Source organism: Ricinus communis, chromosome 6, assembly GCF_019578655.1.
Source record: "Ricinus communis isolate WT05 ecotype wild-type chromosome 6, ASM1957865v1, whole genome shotgun sequence".
Taxonomy (NCBI): domain Eukaryota; kingdom Viridiplantae; phylum Streptophyta; class Magnoliopsida; order Malpighiales; family Euphorbiaceae; genus Ricinus; species Ricinus communis.
In genome coordinates, this window is record NC_063261.1 from 27,636,039 (window position 1) to 27,659,690 (window position 23,652).

General features: G+C 35.4%; 2 protein-coding genes across 2 annotated transcripts; one reads left to right on the forward strand and one right to left on the reverse strand.

The window, feature by feature from the left end:
* Window positions 1-3,954: 3,954 nt before the first annotated feature.
* LOC8264165 (SAC3 family protein A) lies at window positions 3,955-14,134 on the forward strand. The gene is made up of 14 exons (XM_015722899.3): window positions 3,955-4,430; window positions 4,530-4,601; window positions 5,682-6,725; window positions 7,318-7,749; window positions 7,981-8,094; window positions 8,524-8,621; window positions 8,783-8,945; window positions 9,087-9,581; window positions 9,689-9,829; window positions 9,948-10,007; window positions 10,785-10,915; window positions 12,237-12,370; window positions 12,488-12,711; window positions 13,606-14,134. The coding sequence occupies exons 2-14, from the start codon at window positions 4,542-4,544 to the stop codon at window positions 13,705-13,707; spliced, it is 3,198 nt and encodes a 1,065-aa protein (XP_015578385.1). The 5' UTR covers window positions 3,955-4,430; window positions 4,530-4,541; the 3' UTR covers window positions 13,708-14,134.
* Window positions 14,135-14,705: 571 nt separating this feature from the next.
* Window positions 14,706-15,530, reverse strand: LOC8264166. The gene has a single exon (XM_002525036.4). The coding sequence runs from the start codon at window positions 15,498-15,500 to the stop codon at window positions 14,826-14,828; it is 675 nt and encodes a 224-aa protein (XP_002525082.2). The 5' UTR covers window positions 15,501-15,530; the 3' UTR covers window positions 14,706-14,825.
* Window positions 15,531-23,652: the final 8,122 nt, after the last annotated feature.

The following is a 23,652-nucleotide window of genomic DNA, read 5'->3' on the forward strand; positions in this document are numbered from 1 at the left end:
ATTAAATTAAAAGCTTTTTCAGATATACTGGATGATAAGAAAAAAGGTAAGCGAGTGTGTTTGGAAAATTTACACACATCGCAACTGCTAGAATTCAGGTTGTAATAGAATAATTTATTTAAAACATTATTAGAGGGATGCTCAAATCGCTGGTGCATTAACATGCCTAGCTTATGGTTGGTTGACACATGACATTGCTTGGGGAAATTGTGAAGATAATATAACCCATTTTCTAATTTTCCTTCACCAATCATCTTTCCGGAAATTCGATCCTGAAAAATGACTGAACTAGGTGAGGATATAACATTACAGTTTAAATCACAATTAATTTTATCAATAGATAGGAGATTAGATTTAAAATTAGGCAGGTATAATATATTTCTAATGTTGGGATTAAATAGATTAGTAGTACCATAGCCATGGATTTTGGCCTTACCTCCATTTGCAACTGTCACATGATGGGAGTCCCTGATATAATTAATTTTTTGTAATTTGGTGGGATCCTAAGTCATGTGATCTGTGGCACCGAGGTCAATAATCTAAGCATTTTAACAAGTATTTACAATGTTTTTTAATGAATTTAAGGTGGTTTGAGCCGAACCTGACCCACTGGGTTGAAATGAATCGAGCCCATTGGATTGTTGAACCAGGGCCTGAAGTTGGGCTATTATTTCTGTCATTTGGGCCTGGTGTGCTTGTTGGGCCTGAGCAAGAACAGGGCCAGACTCAGTGGTGTAGGTTGGAGGAGCTGGGCCAGAGCCAGTTGAGTGGGCCGAATCCATTATATACCGGGTTGGGTCTGAATTGTAGTGAAGCCGGATCAGGTGCTCGGGTCGGGTCAGGTCATGGCATTCGGAGTCGGGTCAGAGACTCGGGTCGGGTCGGGTCGGGTTGCTGAAACCCTAGAGAGTCGGGTCGGGGCGTCATATAATTTTTCACATATGACGCCCACATACCTGTTTCACCCATCTCCCTAGGGTTTTCGTCACTTTTTATCCTTTCTCCCTTCTTTGCACCTCCTGCACCACTCCCCTTCTCCCATCCTCGGGCTGGCCATAGATAAGGGTGAAGGTACCAGCACTGGGCACGATGGTGACCTTGCTTTTTGCAATGGTCATATTGTTCGCCTGTGCTTGCTCCTCCCCTTGTTTGGCTTCCTTCGATGGCGATGGGGCGACGCGAGGCGAAAGCCTAATTTTTTGTGAAATCGAGTAAGGCCGAGGAATTCATCAGAGTTCTTTGTGTCTTCTCGCGTTGCACAATCGCTATTACTGTGTCAATCTTTGGCAGTTCTGTTGATAGGAGGATTTGGGACCTCAAGCTCTCGTAGCTTGAGTCTAAACCTCCCAGGTAGGTATAGACGAGAGCTTGCTCGACTCTTTTCTGATTTTCTTTTGCATCGGTTGTTGGAGGTAAGTAATTCTGGAGTTCTTCCCATCGGGTTAGAACTTCGGTTGCATATTATGAACTATTTTTTGTGCCTTGCGTGGTTTTTGCTAATTCATGTTTGAGGTTGAAAATGTATGCAAAATTTTCTTGATGGCCATACAGGCCTTTCATCCTGTCCCAAATTGTTTTTGATGATTCCAGCAGCATACAAAGCCTGGAAATTTGAGGCTCCATTGTGCTGGTGAGCAACGACATGACCATTTGGTCTGTTGTTTGCCACTCCTCCAGCCTTTCTGCCTCATGCTCTGTTGGGGCTTCTGGTTGTTCAGGTTTGGGTTTTTGTTTTGTGCCTGTGACGAAGCCTAGCTTCCTTCTGTCATTGAGGCCAATATAAACTGATTTTGACCATTCAAAGTAATTTTAGTTGCCTTTAAGGATGATGTTGGTTAGTTTATGCTCGTTTTGTGACATGATTGTGGGATGAAAAATGGTAAATGATGGTTACAAGTTTGAATCCTGCTCTGATATCATGAAAAATTTGGCAGTGTGTATATTGATTTTATGTATATGAATTCTAAGTATTTTATAATGAGATGTTGAATATATACATGTTGAATCTGTTGTCTGCTTCTATTCTAACGGTTGCCTTCTAAACGGCTAATTCTGATAGCGATAAGGTTATTGACCTTTCCTGCGCTCTATTTTTTTTTCAAAGGTCTGTGATGAGAAGCGTGAGTGTCGGAGACCTTTTCTTCTGACTTATTTCTTCTTCCTTCAACAACTAACAATCCGCGTCTATACCATCAGTTTACTAATTTTTTTTCTTTTATCTCTTGTTTGGTTTATGAATTCTTTTCTTCATGGTGGAAAGAAGTTGCTAGTTTTCTTTATAACACAAACAAAACTGAAAAAGGATCAATGATGATTTCGAGAAGGAGTATATGTCCAAATATAAAAATTATGTATCATATTTGTGAAGATTTATACAATGAACTGGACAAGAACTCTGCAACATGCCACAAATATATACAAAAGAATCAGACTAAATCAATTGGAGTCCCATCTTCGGTACCAACTTCAGATCAATTGGGTTAGCAAAACTGTAACCTTCAGCAACCAATTTGATACCCATTTCAATCCCTCACATTTCTCTTTGCCGTTTTCTGCAATTTATATTCTTTTGTGCTTTTTTTTTTTTTCTAGTTTCTTATTAGTTTAGAAGTTTCAATTGCTAATTACTTTTTTTGGCTTATGGTTCTTTAGAAAATTGGCTTCCCTCCCACTGCGGCTTGTCTCACCGTCTTTTTGCCAGTTTGATACCCATCGTCTTCTATCCACTCCGCTTGTCTCAAGCGACAACGATGGCAGTAGTGGCGACAACATAGGTGTTACTTTTTTCAACAGCAGGTCGCTTCATTTCTCCTCGCCTCCTCCTCCCCTTAAGTCTCCTCTCTCACACTACTCATGAACTTCCTCGTCATCGCCGCCCCTTTCTTTAAACAAATATGTTGTTGATGCTTAAAAACTCGGTGATTCTTGTGCGTTGTCGGTGGTGGAAGACGTCTGGGTGTGCCGTCGTGTGCCATGTTCTAATCTCATTTTTAGTTTTTGATTTTTTTTTAATTTTCTTTTCCCGTTTTGATTATTGATTTTAACTTTAGTATTTCTAATTTTGTTAATTTGATTTAATTAATTAAGTCTAGTATAATTTCTTTTAATTTTAATAGAATATATATATTTGAATACTATTGGTTCTAATATATTGATATGGCATGTGATAATAATATGTGAATTTTTTTTTTTAAAATAATCAAATAGACTGTTATGTTATTTTTCTGTTAAGTTTTTAGTTGAAGATAAATAGAAAGAAATTAGTGATATTTCAATTAAAATTTAAAAAACTTTATGTACAAATTGAGATTTAAGAGTTCTGGTGATATTAAATTTAAATTTGAAAAACTATTTATGTAATTTATTCTAGTAATTTAAATATAACTAGTAGGATTATAATATCTTTTAAGAATTTGATATTTTAAAAAGCAAATTAGTCTTTGTTCTTTTAACATATTATTTTGAGGAAGAATATAATAGCATATTAAATCAAATCTTAGAAGAGTTATAATGTATTATTCTAAAATAAAAGAGTTATAAGGTATTATTGTAAAATAGAATTGTGAATTTTACAGTATCTCAAAAGAATTGTAGTAACTTATACTATATTTTTATTTATATATTACTAATGAACTTAATATATATCTTTGATGAAGAATTAAATGATAGGTAATATATATATTTTTTACTAAGAACTAAATATAAGAAAATATAATGTACTATCAATTACTAGGCTATATATCTAATAGAAAAATATTTATTTTTTAATATGTTATGTTAGTTGTTAGAAGATAAAAATTCTAAACTATACTTATAAGAAGTATTAAAAGATTTTATCACATGTCAAAATTGTTGCTTATTACAATATCAATTTAGAAAGGTGCTTTTATAATATAATTTACTGATTTTCCATTTCATTATAATATTTACTATTGCAATAATAAAAAGAATTAAGATATATGTTTATAACCTCCGAACATTAATAATGATAATGATAATTTCCTCAAAAATATAAAATAAAGATATTAATAATTAATATCAACAATAAAAAAATAATTAAATAAATAAATAAATAAATAAAAAATGTAATTAACCATCTTCATCATCTACCGCCAATACTAAAACTAGCAATACTAACATTTCATGACCCAAACACGACCCAACTTTGACATCCTCCTCTTCTGCAGTTTCTCTCTCTCTCAACTTTCTATTATTAATATTATTATTATTAATTTTTTCAGTTTTCTCTTTACCTGTTTACTAATTCATTGTAATAGTTAACATACGTACACAAACCCATACTTATTTTGTTTGTTTTTTTTCTTCTTGTGATCTCAATTTTTGCTTATTATCTCTTATTCGCTTCCGGATCTCTCCAATCGCGTGTTGAGCAGCTTCAGTTTTGGATATTGTTTTTTTGTTGATTGAAGGTTAGTTATAGCATTGTATTTTTATTATTTAGGGTTTTGTGGTGTTTTATTTGTTTTAATTTAATTAATAGTTTTGCTTCTCTTATTTTGTGAAATTAGGATGTTAATGAAATGATGAATCGAGGAGTTAATATGCAGACTATATCTTCTGTTGACTCCAATTCGCTCGAGGTAAGTTTTTAACTTTTGCTATGATTATCGGCTTCACTTTATAGCTATTTTTTTTTTTTAAATTTCAGTTTTGTTATTTTTGGCGTTGATTTTAGTTAGGGATATAATAGTTATTGCTAATAATTAAACAGAAAGTAGGATTGGTGAATTTGTTATTCTTCTGCTTGGTTACTTGTCTGAAGTAAACAAATTTTATGGAAACTGTAGGTGACATGTTCGTTATATCAATTTAGAGTTTGGATTATGTTTCTTTTTAGCTATAGTGAATTATTGTAATTTTCTTTTTTTGCTTAGACTGTAGATACAATGGTTATTCTCACCTCGAAGCTTCAATTAATGATTTCTTTAGTAATTGTGGGGTGTAGATCTCTTTGTTTACTAGTTGTCCTTGAGCGGTCCCTTTATAAAGTTTGAGCCATTTTGCCTCTTTGCAATTTTATTGTGCAAGTTATAGGTTGTATTATGTGAGATAGGAACAAAACTTTTTATAGGTGTATTCTTCCAAATGAAATTGAGATGTAGTTCAAGGGAGTAATATAAACTTTCTTTTATCTAAATTAATTCCCAAAGCCTCCAAGTTGTGACCTCCCTAGTCATGAGAAGCCATTTCTGCTGCAATGCTTACTTCTATTTACTACTTTCAAGAGAGTGTATGGCACTAACTATTATCGTATTTACTTATGTAAATAAGTGAAAGGATATAGACAAGAGCTAATCTGGAATTATTTATTTTGATTATTCTGCCAGTTAATTTCATCTGCCCCCCTGCTATATCTTGTTCAGTTTAAATGGTTTCTCTTTTCGTTCTTGCTGTCTATGGTGGCAATTATGAGCAAGTCATCATCATAAGTTGTTTTGGACTTAAGATGGTTTTCTCAGAGAATATATGCCACTTTAGACTTGCTGCAGTAAATTGCTGGCTATTTATTACTGTCTGTCTTATCTCTTTTCATTTTTAATATATTGACAGATTTTCATCAAAATATGTAGTTGAGTGTTACTTCAATTGTTTTAAAATTTTAGTGATAGTCTGCTGTCACTTAAATACTAAGACCTATTTTTTACTCGTATCTTCTGCAGGCTCGATATACTGCCGATGCAAGCCAACCACATGATTCTTCATATTTTCCGTCCACAACAGGGCCTGAAGCTGCTTCATGGACCATGCATAGGGTGGATAACCACTCTGCAGAAAATGGGATTCCCTCAGATTCAACTTTTCAGCATGATCAACCAGCAGAGCCATCAACAAGTAATGTTCAACACGGCCTGAATGCAACATCTGTTGCTAGTTCATCGACTTTGGCATCAGCAAGTGCCTCACAAGACTATAGTAGCTATGCATCTTACTCAAATGCTACAGATCCATATGGTTATACTAGCACGGGATATCCAGGTTACTATAATGGCTATCAACAGCAACTTAACCATTCGTACTCTCAGCAGCAGCCTAACCACGCGTACTCCCAGCAGCAGCCTAACCACGGGTACTCCCAGCAGCAGCCTAACCACGCATACTCTCAGCAGCTACCTAACCATGCACAGCAGCAGCCTAACCATGCATACTCTCAGCAGCAACCTAACCATGCATACTCTCAGCAGCAACCTAACCATGCATACACTCAGCCTCTAGGAGCATATCAAAACACAGGTGCTCCTTATCAGCCTCTTTCTACATTTCAGAATACAGGGTCTTATGCTGGGACTTCAAGTTATTCAGCCACTTATTACAATCCTGGTGATTATCAGACTTCTGGAGCTTACCCAAGTAACGGATACAATAATCAGACTACTTTGTGGAATGATAGCAATTATGCAAATTATACAACGCAGCAGTATTCAAATTATGCTTCAGACACAACAAGTGCTTATAGTTCTGGTACTGCAGCTGCAACTTCAGTAAATTACCAACAACACTACAAGCAATGGGCAGATTATTACAATCAAACAGAAGTGACTTGTGCTCCTGGGACGGAACACTTGTCTGTTTCTAGTACATCCAATCAGGGGACTTCAGCTTCTGGTGTTACTTCTGGATACCCAAATTCCAACAGCCAGCCTCCCTCATCTTTTACACCCTCTTGGAGGCCGGAATCTACTTCATCTGAATTGCCTTCTGTGCAGGTTTAGCATTTCTTTCATCCACAAAGTAGCAGCTGTTGGATGCCAAATGAACTTGCATAAGAAAATTGCTTAGTAATAAAGTCTGCATTTCCTTTAATTTTAATTTATGAATAATGTTATGGTTCAAAATTAGGAACTTCATGTTTCTTCTTTTACAATATTGTGCTTCAAATACTAAATGCACCCAATTTTTATAAATTGGAAGGTGAGGGAAAAGAAACTCCTTTTTGGCAGACACGTTCCTCTTTCCTACTTTCTTATGATAGTATAAATGGGCCTTCTTCATAATCATATCAGCAATTGCTATTTCCAGTGCGTTTTATCTTTTGATTTCACAAGTCTGTATGATATTGTATCATTGGCATTGCATGTCATTCAAGCTGTCAGAGAACGTTTGACTTGTTTCCACAGATCTGTCTTTCCTTATTATGGAGATCTCGGTTCGACTATCTAGACCTGCTATTGCAATAAAAATTTTCAGATCCTCATTCTGCAATGTTTGCTTTATGGAAAATGACGCATTATTGCATTTGGTTCGTTTCACATTTGAAATTTGGTTTAGTCGACTAAATCTTTTCTGGTTCCTTGTCAGGGTGGGGCAGCAACTAGTGGTTCTTATGATAGCTACTGGAAGCAAGGGGCTTTGAGTTTTCAAAATCATCAAGCTAGTCCTATGCAACCACATTTTCAAAAATCTTTGGATTCAAAAACTTATGATAATTTTCAGGAACAACAAAAGACTGTTCTGCAAGGTCCTAATTCACAATATCCTGCTGCTCACCAGGTGCCCCAGAATTATCAACCTCCTGTACAAACACTTCCATCATTGGATACGCGAAGGGTAAGCAAATTGCAGATTCCAACAAATCCTAGAATTGCTTCAAATTTGGCTTTGGGTTTATCAAAAACCGATAAGGATGGTTCTACAACCGGTGCAGCAGCAAAACCTGCTTATATTGCTGTCTCTATGCCAAAGCCAAATGACAAAGTGTTGGCTAGTGATGTGGCTGATTCCATGCTTAAGGTTAGTCTACTTTATTCATTGAGTGGTCAGTGTTGATGGTAATATTCGCATGATCTTCATATTCCATAAAATCAGTGGTCCATGATTGACTATTCTGTGATTGAGATGCATGTGTGGCTTGACTTCCTTAGATAACATACTGCCCTCAAGCATCTTCATATTCCCAACTTTTGTAACGTTCTTGGACCACTGATTTTATGTGACAGCTCATAACCTTCTTGTTACCTGCAGCCTGGTATGTTCCCAAATTCATTGCGTTTTTATGTTGAGAGGGCTTTGAAACGTTGTCGAGATCTCTGTAAAAATGATCCACAAACGAAAGCTTGTCAGGCTGTGATGAAGGAGGTGAGTTGTATAATTTGTAAGCTGTTTTGATTAGCCGTGTTAAATTTTAATTTCAAATCACATTTCTGATTAAAGTTTTCCATTTTCACTCTTTTCTTTTTTGGTGTGATCTTAAGGTTGAAACTTGAAACTGAATATTATGTTGCTTAGCAAACCTTGATGAATGGGACTAGGAATTTTGTCTCAAATTGGATTTAGAAATGCTTTTGATAGGGGGAATATTCAACCTTGAAGGGGGAATATTCAACCTTGAAGGGGGAATATTCTGAGAATTCTTTCTTGAATCATTTTTTTTCCTTCCACTGGTTTCTTTTATTGAACTTCACTAACTAACATGATTTTCTGATCCTATCTACCATTTTCTCTTTTGGTGCTTTCTTTTGATTTTTGGTGGCACTTATTTCAACTTTTTCTCTTCTGTTTGTCCAGGTCATTACTAAGGCAACTGCTGATGGAACACTTCACACTCGAGACTGGGACACTGAGCCTCTTTTTCCATTACCAAACCCTGATTTTGCTGATAAGGAGTATGCATTCTACGTCTTATTATTCCATCTGTTCCCCTCTCCATTGTGTCTTGAATTCTTATATGTACTTTTTGTTGGCAATTGCAAATATTAGGACCAATTGATACACAATTTGTTTTGAATCCAGTAATACAATTTTGTGATGTTTTTCTTGGCTATAGGAGTTCACAATTTTCAACTCCTGTTGCTTCATTACCAAAGTACAAAAGGAGTCCAAGCAAAAGATCCAAAAGTAGGTGGGAGCCTTTACCTGAGGAGAAATCAGCCGAAAAATCTGTTTCTGTTGGTAATAATAATGTAAAATATGGTGGTTGGGATAGACAGGTATACTTTTTGTGTTTTCATCTCATATCTACTTCCTGTATGGCTGACTAAATCCTTTTTTTTTCCCTTTATCTGGCGTTCCCATCAGGAGCAATTAATTAACTGATTTTGATCATTTAATTATTTTGCATCTCTGTACAGCCTGTAAGTGGGCATCCTGAGAGCAAGGATGATGCTTTCACTAGCATCAAGTTCTCTTTACCAGAGCATAAAACGGTTACTAAAGGTGCACAAAGGCCACTTAAGAAGCAACGCCTTGCTGATGGATTTAATAGTGCTGAAAATGGTGATGCATCAAGTGATAGTGATAAGGAACAAAGTTTAACAGCTTATTATTCTGGTGCAATAGCACTTGCAAATTCACCAGAGGAAAAGAAGAAACGTGAAAATCGCTCAAAGCGTTTTGAAAAAGGGCAAGGGCATCGATCAGAAATCAATTATTTCAAGCCAAAAAATGCCGGAACTGCAAACCTGTATGGTAAACGGGCTAGTGCCCTGATGCTTAGTAAAACCTTTGATGATGGTGGAAGTAGGGCTGTTGAAGACATTGACTGGGATGCACTAACTGTCAAAGGGACCTGTCAGGAAATTGCAAAACGTTATTTGCGTCTCACTTCTGCACCCGATCCTTCTACTGTGAGTATCTAATATCTTAACTTTTAGTTTAATCTTTATTTTCCTCTTGGGAAAATTTAACTATATGAAGTGCATTTTATTTGGCTTTATTCTATGTTCTTTTACAGGTGAGACCAGAAGATGTGCTAGAGAAAGCTCTGCTGATGGTTCAAAATTCTCAGAAAAACTACCTGTATAAATGTGATCAATTGAAGTCTATTCGTCAGGATCTAACTGTACAACGAATAAGGAATCAACTAACAGTTAAGGTGTGTTTGATGCTTTTGATTTCATAGTATTATGTTGTTTCACTAAAGCTTTTGGAGTTTGATCCAGTATATGTCAGAACTGTTTCATGCCTCGTGTTCATGTTTTACCCTTTTATAGGTGTATGAAACTCATGCTCGATTAGCATTGGAAGCAGGGGACCTGCCCGAGTATAATCAGGTTGGCAGCTTTATTCTATGGCTGGAAAAGTTTTATTTTCTTTCTCTTGGCATGATCTTTGTTTCAGTTCCTATTTTGCTGCATTCCTATGCATACATGATCCACGATCTTCCTGAGACGGAAGTCATTTTCGATTCAAGGCCTATTAATTTCTTATTATAAGGTGGTTGGTGGCCCCTTCAAGAGATGTGCACCTTTGCTGCTGCACGAGTGATAGCTCATTGTATAGAAAGCATTATTGTAAAGCCTCTAGCTCGCTTTTTGGCATTTTTGATGGCAAAGTGCAAATTCTTTTGAATAGCCTTTTTTTTCTTTGTGGAACTGATTGCCATTTTTATGTGACATAACCGCTAGTAAGACAGTCTGTGAGAAATTATTTTTATGCCTACATTTAAGATCACTTAAATATCTGATTTACTAAAGTTTGTCAGTCAAATGTTCCGAAATTTGTTTTATGAAAAGTTTCTAAAAATGGTGATGTCTGAAGATGTTTGTCTACTATCTGTCCTGTCTCATCTTCTATTCAACTTAGTGAAATTGTAGCTTACATTTTAAATATGAGCCTTTGTTTAATAGATGCTATGAGCACTATCTATTGTTTTTTTTCCTTCATACTGAAACTGGTATGCTTACAATGATTACCTCTGCTGCTTTTGCATGTTAATATTGTATAAGGTAGGAGCACACATTATTATTACAATTTTTGTACATGTACTTCTTTTAATATATAATATTCATTATCAGATGCTTATATTTGATTAATTGTCTTTGTTTCAGTGCCAGTCACAGTTAAAAACCCTTTACGCTGAAGGAATTGAAGGATGCCATATGGAGTTTGCAGCTTACAACTTACTTTGTGTTATCTTGCATGCTAATAACAACAGAGATCTTGTATCATCAATGTCAAGGTCGGTGAAATTTGCATAATTGTGGTTTTACTCGTTTGAAATGTGTTCTTTCCTGAAATGACATATCCTTGCAGAAAATCTCTTGATCAGGAAGTTCTAACCTGGTTATATGCATAATAAGGGCTTTATGCAATATGCATTGGAAATCTGCTATAACTTAATGATATGGAAAATTTCTATCGTTAATGGCTGTGGTGTGTTACTTTAAATTGACTAGTCTCAATTTTTGCAATTCCTTCTGTTTCCTTGATGAGAAATTGTTGTAAAAACATTTTGCCTGTCAAAGTCTAGAGTTTTTTCATGCAAAACTCTTATATAGTAAAAAGATCTTTACAGAACTTGCTAATGGGTGGTTGATCGTGACAATGCCTTACAGCAGTCCCATGTTTTCTGGTAGAAAAGTTTTCTGTCAATAGTCCAGATGAAATGCAGGGGAAAGGAGTTCAAAAGTATTTCCATATATTTTGTCATCATGAAGATTCAGTTTTGTATGTTTTTCTATTCAGGAACACTTATGTAGCTCCTCCTTATTTGGGCTCTTCACATCTAGTAAATATAAGGTTTACAATTATACAGGAATTTGCTTATTTAGCCAGCTGTTTGTTTTCTTGCTAGGGCAAGTTTGGCCTTGCTGTTTGGGACCCTGCTTTTGAAATTTGATCTTTTATTTTTTAATGTTTTCACCTTTCTTCTTTTTGATTCTTGTTTTTGGAGAGCATGGTGTAGTATTCTGCGCTTCCTCAAAAATTGGTATCCAAAAGCAGCTAGCAGGAAAAGAAAAAAGAATATAAAAGAAGAAAAAACTAAAAACTAAAAACAGCTTCGGAAGCAATGTCAAAAAGTTTAGTATGCGGCCTTTGGTGGGACAGAGTTAGTTGCTGTCTCAAGGTGTTTCTCTAATTACTAGGTTCCTTTTGGTTTTACCTGGCTAGGAGATGTCTCATTATTCATAAGTATCTTTTGGGGTCTAAAAGTTTCTTGTGTTTTTATTTAGTTCTGTAAATGAGAATGAGGTGATAAAAGAAAAGGAAACTCATTTAATTTCCTAGATATTGCTTGAATCTAGCACATATTGTGCAGTATTCTGCAGTCAATTATGGGTATACACCTGAATGCTAGACAACTTCCTGATCTACTCTATGTTAATTAACAGAACTGAGCAAAAACCCTTTTCTGTGAATATGGAATTGAAATATTTGGACAAAAGTTTACTGTAGAATCTAAATATTCGGGCAAATATTAAAATTTTTAGGCAGAGTGTATGATGTGACGTTCCCCTTGATCTTATATGATGATATAAATTCACTGTTTGAGTCGCCAGATTAACAGAGGAAGCAAAGAAGGATAGAGCTATTAAGCATGCCCTCGCAGTTCGTGCAGCAGTAACTTCAGGAAACTATGTTATGTTCTTCAGATTGTACAAGAAAGCGCCTAACTTAAACACTTGTCTTATGGGTAGGCATACAGTTTGAAACTCTCCTTTTCATTTGTGTATGTGTGTTGAGTTGCTGATTGGATATGTGAATATTTTGGATGAAGGATAACTTGATGGTAACTTTTGTATCTCTGCAGATCTTTGTGTTGAAAAGATACGGTACAAGGCTGTAAGCTGCATATCCCGGTCATATCGCCCGACTGTACCTGTCTCATATATTGCGCAGGTCTTGGGCTTCTCCACGGCAGGTGAAGAAAACGATGAGGAGTCACTTGGACTAGAGGAATGTGTAGATTGGTTGAAAGCACATGGTGCATGCCTCGTGACAGATAGCAATGGAGAGATGCAGCTTGATGCAAAGGTATTATCAATTTCACTGCACTATACAAAATACATGTGCTTAATGCTTAGTTAGAACAGCTTTGAACTTCTTTGTCATTGAAATAACATTAAGATAACTAATTTTCTGTTTAATTTGGTCCTGCATGAACCAATTTATTAATGTCTTGGGTTATCTAAAATGCAGACCTGTTTGTCGTCTTCTTTTTTTGTTTTGTTTTGTTTGTTTGTTTGTTTTTTTTTTTTTTTCTTTGTGATGGGGGTAAACAAAGTCAGTCCTTTGACTGAACAATTAATTATCTGCGCCTCAATCGGGCAGGAATATGGATCCTTTTTTTCCCCATCCACCTTCTTTCCCCTCTCATACAGAAGGAAAAGAACAGAAAGGCTCATGTTCTTTCTAGTTTAGTGAAAGCTCAGGGATCTATCCGTTCGAGAGCCACAATCAGTACTGGAACAAGAACTGAATAGAGATTTACGTTAGGGGTAATGCAACTGTAACTGCATATGGATGTTTACTAAATTAAAGGTTTTGAGTCTATGATTTTGTTGTTACAGGCAGCTGATATTAGATAATTTAAGGGCTTGAATAATGAGAATATATTCATCAGACACTAGCATGTGGGAGTCTTTTAGCATTGAAGTGCATCAAATTTCAAATTCTGGGAACTGTAATTTTGTTAGGTTAGGCTACAGGCGAGATCATGAAATTTACTACCAAATGTAGATGAGGCTAATCTGCAAAATACTGCTTTGACATGCTTTAGTTGACCCATTTCTCTACATAATTAGCCAGTGGTCTGGTACTTGTATTGAATGGACCAAATGTGGAGTAAAGTTCTGAATGTTTGGTTTCTCCACTTTCAAGTTCAATGATTACTTTGTTTTAAGTGAATGCTGGTTGTATGATGTGCAGGCTTCGTCTTCTAGCCTCTACATTCCAGAGCCTGAGGATGCTGTATCCCATGGAGATGCTAACCTCGCTGTTAATGATTTTTTCACACGGACATCGTTGTAGCCAGGGCAATTGTATCTAATTGTAAGTAGTTGCATTAGTAAGAAATTCATGGAGATTTTGCAGCCCTCGACAGAGTGATGTACAACCAGAAGATAGAGTATTTTGCATGACTGGAATTTAGAGGTCAAGCTTGTGAGGGGTTGCCTGTAACTTTAGCGAGAGTGGTTCACAGATGTATAAATATGCAACAGAATGAAAATAGAGCGAAAATTTCCTTTAGAAATGGTTTGCCTAGAATTGAAGAGAGAGTGAGGTAGCAGAATAACGTAAGATGTAGACGACTGCCGTTTTGTCTTTGATCAATGATTCATTCTTTGTTGGGGAAAGATGGAACATGTTAAATATTTAGTTGAGGAGGAAGAAAATAAGAACAAATAGCAACTGTTGTATGTTTTATCAATCAAAAAATTCAATGATTTTTTTGATAGCTGATGTACAAGCAGTGGTGTTGGATTTGCTTCTTTCCTGGTGATAGTGTGTTTGGAATTGCATAGTGTAAAGCTCAAGCAACATGGTGGAACTGCAAACCATGATTCTATAAGGCACCTAAAACTTGGTATTCACTTTTGTTTTTTTTTGTGCCCAATAAATACAAATTAATCCGAAATTATGTCTATGTGAAATTATAAGATTCCAAGTGCAAAGCAAATAAAGTAGGTTCGGCTAAGAACTTTTCCTAAATATGATATGGAATTTGGTGATAGAAAATCGAGTTTTTCTTGGGAGCAGCTTTACAATTACAATTACAATTGGTTTCTTTTTCTTATTTCTTGATAGACATCAAATGGTATAAGATCATAGTTTCCCATCGAGATGGTAAATTGTCCAAGAAAGTTCACTAGAAATCCATCCTAAATTATTGTTTCAATGGACAAAAGAAAGCCTCCCTTCATTTCCAAGACTATGAAACGCCAAGAGTCGGCCAGTCCCTCCCTGTCTTGGCGATGGATAACCCATACAGTAACTACATTTTCCGCTTCTTAATTTTTAAACTCAACTTCTTCAACCATAATCACAGTTTATAATAATCCATTCAATTGTCCAACAAAAACTTAAACGTATCATAAATTACAAAAAAAAAAAATAAATAAATAAAAATCGCTAACGTAATTTATACTTCATTCTCGAGGCCAAACGCTAACTTTTTCCTTCTCATACTTAATATACAGAGCCGACACCGCCGCTACAAGGTAAACCTGAATTAACACAACTGCTGGCGTGTGATAATTAATCACGCCTTTTCCTGTCGCTAATTCCACCAACAATAATGCCGTTAGCCCTAGTATCGCTATCCGCCCGTTTACCCTCTCAGTATACCGACTAAACCCGAACTCCACTTTCACACCGCCTGACACCGCCTCCTTTAAAGGCACTGGTGGAAGGTACAGTCCGGATCCGGTACCGGATTTGGATACTCCTTTTTTAGACTTCCTAACCTCCGCTTTCTTTCCGGTTCCGCTACGGTATCGGAGGCGGACATTTGAGAGACGGGATTCGAAGGGGTCGCTGTCGGAGTCGGAGCCGGGTGCCGGTCTGGAAGTTTGTGATTCGGGTTGGGGATCATCGTCGGTTGTGGCGCGTGTGGTGAAGGAGAGGTAAGGTTTGGATTTGAGAGGGAACGAGACGCGTGGAGATGGAAACGGCGTCGTTGTCGAGAGTTGGAGACGCGGTGGAGTGAGGATTGTCGCCGCCATTGAAGAGCGAGATTGTTGGATAACAAAATTATGTCTAAATTTCGATTTTATTTTTTTTATTTTTAATTGTTGGATATATTTTTGTGGAAGGAACTGCATATAAGTGAATGGGAGTAGCGAGGGCAACGTGTATATATTCCGTTTGAGGAATTTTAGGCAAAAGATACTTATGACTCATTAATTTTTTTAACAAATGATTAAGTTGAAATAATTAAGTCTTTAAATTAAATAATATAAAATAATTAAATCTTTATATGTAATTCATTACTACTAGTATTAACTCCTTTAATAAAAAATGTATATAACCTCTTAAATTTTGGCCAAATTTTAATTAAATTCTAAAATCTTAAATTAGAATAAATAAGCTCATAAACTAAATAATATTGAATAATTAAGTCTTTTTATGCAATTTCATTAATACTACTGCTAAATATTTTTATTGATAATGACCTATATAAAATGACAACTAATAGTATAAAGGCATCTAGATTATTTTAATTTTTGTATTATCTTTTTATTTGTATTATTTTTTAGAAATATAAAAAAATAGACTTTATGATCTAGGTGTCTTTATGTTATTGGTGGTCATTTTATGTGGGCCATTTATCAATAAAAATAATTAATAGTAGTACTTATATAGTTACATAGAGAGGTTTAACTGTTCTGTACCATTTAGTTTAAAGGCTTAATTGTTCAAACTTAAAATTTAATTGTTTAATTGAGATTTGACCAAAATTTAGGAGGTATCCGTACCTTTTGTCAAAATAGTTAACGATAATATTGCATAAAATAGCTTAATTATTCCGTATTATTTAGTTCAAAAACTTAATTATTCTAACTTAAAATTTAAAAATTTAATTGAGATTTAGCCAAAAGCTTAAAGGATGATCCGTATCTTTTGCTAAGAATTTTATCATATAATGTTGATATAAATTAAAATGATATTCAACATGCTATGTTTGCTAGGTTTCCTACAAAAAAAAATATATGTTTTAATAATTTATTATGATCATAAAATATCTAATTGGATGCAAAATTAATTAAAAATACTTATCTTATCAAACAGTTATATTTCTATTAATATTTATAATCTAAAAAGTAAGAAAAACATTGAATGTACCTAAGAAATGCTAAAAAAAATAAAACACATGTTACTCTTTTGATATGAAAAATACTCTTGTCCCTCAAGTGTAAAAGTGCCAAACTATACAGTAGTCTTTTGAACTTATTAAAATATATGTTACTCTTTTGATACAAAAAGTACTTTTGTCCTTCAAATGTAAAAGCGGCGAACCACATGGTAGTTTTTTAAACTTTACCTTTTATTAAATATTCTTATGTCAGTTAAGTTAGATGCAATATTTTCCAATAAAGTGTTTGACATGTAAGAAGAAGAAAAAATAACAAGGAATACTTGATAAAGGAAGATTCAGACAGGCCGTATCAAGCAAATACGAGATATGAGGTAAGATTCTAGAAATTGAAACAATATAATTGCATGACTCATCAATTAAAATGGCTTAGTGAGAACTCAAAAAAAAAAAAAATCATTAATGTGAGTCATTATTCTTTTATGTTATTTATTTATTAAAATTTTATATTCAAGATGTTACCAGTAAGAGTTTGTTATTGATATACACATACGTACTACCTCTTGCTTTTAAATTTTAATAATATATATATCTATCCCAGATTTGCTTTCATCTAGCAAACTCTTTAATACTAGTTAGCGCTAATCTCTCTACAGTAAACAAGTGAATAAACTTGCTTTGTCAGATGCGTATAATCGCCTTAATGTAGAGATTCGTATTGGATTTTGCTTGAATTAATAGATAGATGGAATACTGAAGAAACAATTCATCTTGTTTAAGCTTCCTTATGTTAACGTGAACAAATTCTTCTATGAAGGCCTCTTTGGAAGAAGAAGAGTAAACTGATAGAAATAGAAAAATGGCCTTAATGAGTTCTCACTTTTGGATATGAGTTTCAACTTTGAGATTGATTTCTCAATCAACATCGATAAGGGCCTCCAACCCCTAGAGATAATTAGGAGGATTACAGTCTTCTTCATAGGTGAGAATGCTGGTCCCGAATCCAATTTTGGATTGGGTTAGTTGTTCAAAAGACTTTCTCTTTACCCCTTTACATCTTCATCAAAAGCCTAGACCCTGCCTGGATCTTCATTAGTCAGTCTTATTTCAGGTGTCAAACCTTTTTAATAAGGACTTCTTTCTCTCTTTCTTTTCTTTCTCCCATATTTTTCATTTTGTTGATTGAAAGAGGATAACATAAGTGCTACCCATTTAGAAAAGAGAGGATTTGCTATAGTGATTCGGGCAGTTCGTGGCCCTTTTAAGAGTTGCAGGTCCTTTCCACTTTACGTGGTCATTGAAAGATGCTCGCTAACATTCTGAAAAAGATCAAAGATGATATTAGGCTAGAAACATGTTCTCCTTAGAACCAGATTCAAATTAATGCCTATCTCAATTACGCATTAAACAACCAAAATTCCTTATTAAATTTAGGTCAAAGCCTCATCTATGAGTTCACCATCAAGGTCAATGATTGGGAACATAAGGAAAGGCAAAAACCCCGTCCATGTATGTTACACTCAAAGCATTTTTCTAAATTTCATATTTCATTTTTCCTTTTATTCATAAGTCGGCTTCGTGTAGATAGATGTTTGTTGGGGGAGATTGGTGCTCCTTAAGGCATGCCCTTCCGTTGGATTGTTATCTTCTCTGTCTTTTTCATCTTCAATCTTATTCGCAACGCAATAAAATGATCAGTTCACTAGTTCACACGAATTCAAAGAAGTTATCATGAACGAGCCACATACAGGGAAACTTGCACATTGTGTTGTCTGGCCGAGCTTTCCTAAGGTATCTAATAACCTTGTTTATGCTCTCCATTAGTGCACCTCTCCTAACTACTTCCCATTTACTCTAGAATAGTCTTTTTAGGAGGGACAATTTTACATATTTCTGGCACCTGTCTTGAAGAATTCTTAGCGGGTGATGAAAAACCATTTAGGCAACCACCGGAGTCTAAGGGCAACACTTACATAAGCCACTATCAACCATTTTAATAAGAGCAATGGGATACACAACAATGGGTGAATCTCTTTCTACAGACCCACCCTCAAGGTAACCACCTCAGCCACTCTATATAAAAGCAAACTTGGAAAACCATCCTTAATAAAAGGTATTGATAAAAAATGGAGCTACAATCAATATCGTCCCTATTCAGACAGTCAAAAAACTCAGAAGAAAGAATTTTGAGCGAGAATCCAAACTTGCTTATTCCAATTTCCTTATAGTTTTCCACTTCTAGAATAGAGGAAGAGAAGACAAAAGTAAACCAACCCACGAATGACACGGTGGCTGCAGCTCCAATCTCTTTCAATCAGCTTGCTATTCATTACTTTTCAAAAGATTTCTTTATTTCAATGAGAAGCAATTAACTAGCAATAACTGCCTTCACAGGCTTGTCCTTTTCTGAATGAAGATTCATGGCTGTAACAGACTTAGATTGATTTAATCCTTGGAAAGGAAGAGGATAAAAATGCAACCTTTGTTATTTAATAGAATAAATACTAATACTTTAATTGAGTCGATCAAGATGAAATCTATTTATCAAAGTGGTTCTTCGATTACTCAAGACATTTCTTTTCAACTGAGGAACAAAACAATATCATTTCATTCTATTTTTAGTAAAATAGTTAAGGATATTCCATTAGTAATGAAAAAAGGGTGGAGGGGATCTGTATATGTTGTTCAGGTCAATTAAATAGGGTCGATTCATTAGTGCAGTTTGCATCCCCAGAGCTGAATTTCATATGCACATAGAGTAAAATTAGTTAGATATGAAAGAAAATAAAATAAATAACAAAGTAAAAAACAACAGGAATCAATTGAACGAGCAAAGCCCTAAAAACTAATAACACCCTAGAAACTAAAAGTATAGTAAACAAAAAATGGAAAATCAATCATACAACCCTATTAAACATATTTAATTACTAAATATCAATGGAAATATAAATCTAATCCTTAATTCTATTATATGTATCGAATCAAATTCAAAATCCTAATTGGCAAAATTATCAGATTCAAAATCCTAGAGTTCTTATTTATCAGGTTCGAAACCTATTTAACATGCAAATTTAAAGAAACCCTAATCTAATCATACTGGTCATAAACAATAATCCTAATCATGTTTTAAAAAGTAAATAACAAAAAAAGAATAAAAAAGAATGAAGGAACCAATTTTAGGATGATGATGGATGCATTTTGAAGGAACCCTCAGGTTGTCACCATAGTTGATGGATCTGTGAGTCTCAGGCGATGAGGAAGCAGTTGAGTTAAAGACCAGGTAGGAATCCAATTCTAGATCTGGTGTTGAGAAAACTTCAGTCGATTAAAAATAACAAGTTTCCAAAAAAAGTTCTTTCTTTAATGGCTTCTTTCTTAGTGACTTGAGTTCTCTGCCCAAGTAAGGACGACAATCTTTTCCTTATTTTCTCTATGGTGAGTGCTTCTCTCTTTTTCTTCTTTCTGAGTGTTTTTTCGGTTGTCATTGTTACTTGTTGGTAACCCTAACCCTAATCACCTCTTTCTATTTATAGAGGCAGGGTTTCAAAGGAAACCCTAAGGAAGACGATAATTTCAAAAATAATATTGATAGATATTCAAATTAAGAGAGGACCTGTACATATAGGAGGCAGGACTTGACTAGCATTCCTTGCTGCCATGTTGTTTACGCTATATAGTATAACAATGAAAATCCAAAAAAATTACCTACATGACTACTACAAAACCGTGACATACCTTAAGTGTTACAATCAATTACTTAACCCTACCACCCACAAAGAGTTTTTGCCAAAAGCCACTGCCCCATTAATCCTACCACTTATAGCTATTAAACCTAAGAAAGGCAGACCAACACTTAAAAGGAGATTAGAGAATGAATGAAAAGGTGATAAAGAAAGGCTCAGTCATGACATGTACAATTTGTGGTGCCAAGGGTCACAACAAGAGGTTTCATGGGTCATAACAGGAGGTTTCAACAGGAGGTCCAAGTCAACAACAAATTAGGCAAAAATTACCAGTAAGTAAATCCTAACTATAACAGTTATTCTAGGTAATTCGACATGCTGATCATTTCACTTTTTTCATATTTTTTATGATAGGTCAGAAAGAAAGAAAAATAACCTTCAAAAAAGGGACATGCTGTTAGAAGTAGTGTTAATGAGTTGTATGAGAATGTGAACAACATTGGTCATGCATATGGAAATGAGACCAACTCTAGTCATGAAGCTCGAAATAAGCTTATAGGGATTGAAGAAGCTCCTTTAGGCACAACTTCAACATTTGAGAACTTGTCACCTCTGGTCCCACCTTCACAAGTATATCAAATAGTCTATTTCTTTAATAATACTATAAATTATTATTATAAATCATTTTATGTATGTAGCTATTTAATCTCACACCAACAAATAGACAGTCACAACAAACCGGAGTTGAGCTTGGCATACCTGCACATTTGGTGGATTTCAATAATTATATTGCATAATGGAAATCAACCATGGAATTTGTTGCAACTCCAACTGCTTCAAGTAGGAAGACCAAACATATTAATGATCTCCTAAATGAGCTTCCCCTAGATATGCAATTAGGAGGAACAAGTTCACAACAATAAAGATCGAATAAGATAACAGCTTAGGAGAATGGGAAGAAAACATTCAAACCTCCTAGGTTTCTGAGATCTGAAGGTGTAAGAAAAAAGGACAGAACTGAAGAGCTCAAAAGGATGCTAGAGTTGTTGAGATATTGTGACAGCCTAACCTAGAGAGCGGTCCGACGAGGGCGGGAAGTGAAGGTCGGGGCAAAGATAGGATGCCTGGACAAGGAGAGGCTTCTGGCAGGCTTCTAGGATGGCAGCACTCTAAGGTACGGGGGTACATGAATGAATCGAATTGCACATCGAAATGGGGTGGGGAATGGTTGATAACATATATGTAAAGAGTTGGAACTAATCACATGAGGTGCCTTTTGGTTATTTGGCCGTGGAGTTGTAGGAACTCCAAAGTTAAACGTGCTTGGCTTAGAGAAATTCCAGGATGGGGGACCTCTTGGAAAGTTCTCGAAAGGGACAAAACCGTAAGGCCAGTGGAGGGCCAAAGCGGACAATATCTCATATAATCTAGTTTTGAGTCGTTATAAATGGTATCAAAGCAGGACCCCTCTAGTAGATGTGTGGTTCGAGGACGAACCAGGCAGAAGCTGGTGGGCATATGACAGCCTGACCTAGAAAACGTTCCAACGAGGGCGGGAAGTGAACGCCGGGGCAAAGATAGAATGCCTGGACAAGGAGCGGCTTTTGGTAGGCTTCTAGGATGGCAGCACTCTAAGGTACGAGGGTACATGAATGAATTGAATTGCATATCGAAATGAGGTGGGGAATGGTTGATAACATATATGTAAAGAGTTGAAACTAATCACATGAGGCGCCTTTTGGTTGTTTGGCTGTGGAGTTGTAGGAACTCCAAAGTTAAACGTGCTTGGTTCAGAGAAATTCCAGGATGTGGGACCTCCTGGAAAGTTCTCAAACCAGCCAAAGAGAAAAAACTGTAAGGCCGGGGGGGGCCAAAGCAGACAATATCTTATGTCATCTGGTTCTGGGTTTTTACAAAAATAAAAGAAGAACCTAAAAGAAAAAAGGACAGGACATCAAAATAAATGAAAGCAGAAGATTGATTCAAGTGCTAAACACTGTAAGAGAGCTTGGGTGCCTCCAGGAATGGGAGAACAAACTAGAATTAGGTTAGGGAAGAAGTAGATGATGGAAAAAGACTAATTAAATATTGCTCTTTTAATTGTTGTGTGCTTCTTATGGATGTGGACCAAAGATTCTCCAGTGGTCCTTAGACAGATTTTCTGTATTTATTGGTAGACATTATTGGCTGTAGGACTCACGTGCTTCTCTGTTTTGTCATGTTAAGAATAGTTCGAAGCACATGAATCTAATTTTTTCTGGAACAAAATATATTATTTAATATGATGACAACAACTTATGTTTGCCTTTTTTGTTAAATATTATCTGTCACATGTAGTTTTCATTGTTGTTTATTGCAAAACATACTAATCCTTCATAATAAATTACTCGTAAGAAGCTTTCATTTAACCAAAGTAATAGTTTTATATTCACACCAGTTGGGGCTTACATCTACCACATATACCTACCAAAAGCAGTAGCCACCAGTTCACTTTCTCCACTATATAAAGCTTACAACCTCATAAACTAAAGCTTACAACTTGCATACAATGTCTTACAAAACAAAATACACCTTACAAACTAGAACTCCAACAAGAGAAAAAGAAATCAACTTATACATGTCCTTAATTTGCTTCATGCCTCCCATTGCCTCTCTTATTTTTTTAAGCTTTGCTTTCACTTCTTTAAGTACTTTATTCTGCTTTGTCTGCATAACACTTAAAACAACAGATTTAAACTTCTCTAAATTTGAACTGAAGCACCTCAACTCTCGCAACATGATCAATGTCCTCTCATTGACCATTCATCATTCCATTTAAAAAATCACAGCTAAAGCCCTGCACATCACAAAATTACAGAACATCGTCCACACATACATATTATAAAAAAAATCACATCTTATACTTATTACAAATGAGCATCCTAAAATTTACAACCGGGGTTTTTCTGAGTTTGAGAGAGAAACAAACGAGCAGGTCTTCCACAAGCATAGTTAGAAACCTCATTGGCAAAAGGATAATCCTCCATATTCTGCACAACGCTAGCTTCAGCTTCAATAACTTCTTGTTCTATTATCTTTGACAAAGGTAAAGTAAAATAGAGTGAGCTACATGACCAAGATATGGTAGCTACATAGAAAAACAAGAGAGAAATTGAGAGGAAGAAGGTTATTTAGTGCTGTGTAAAAATTGATTTAGGGTTACAAATTAGGGGCAAAAATTATTACAGGTGGTACACACTTTAGTGACTAGGATTAGTAGACATGTTAATAGGTGATGTGTAATTTTTTTATAGTCTTATGTGGATAGGCAATTTGCCAAATAAGCATGAATCCACTGGAATCCCAACTAGTACTATCGGGTGCAACAAAAATAATAGGTGGGGTATCAAAAAGAAATAAATTAAGAGTTTGGTACCAACTTGATACACCTAGCATAGTTTTGGTACCAACAGGGCAATTAACCCACCTCTTGCTTTT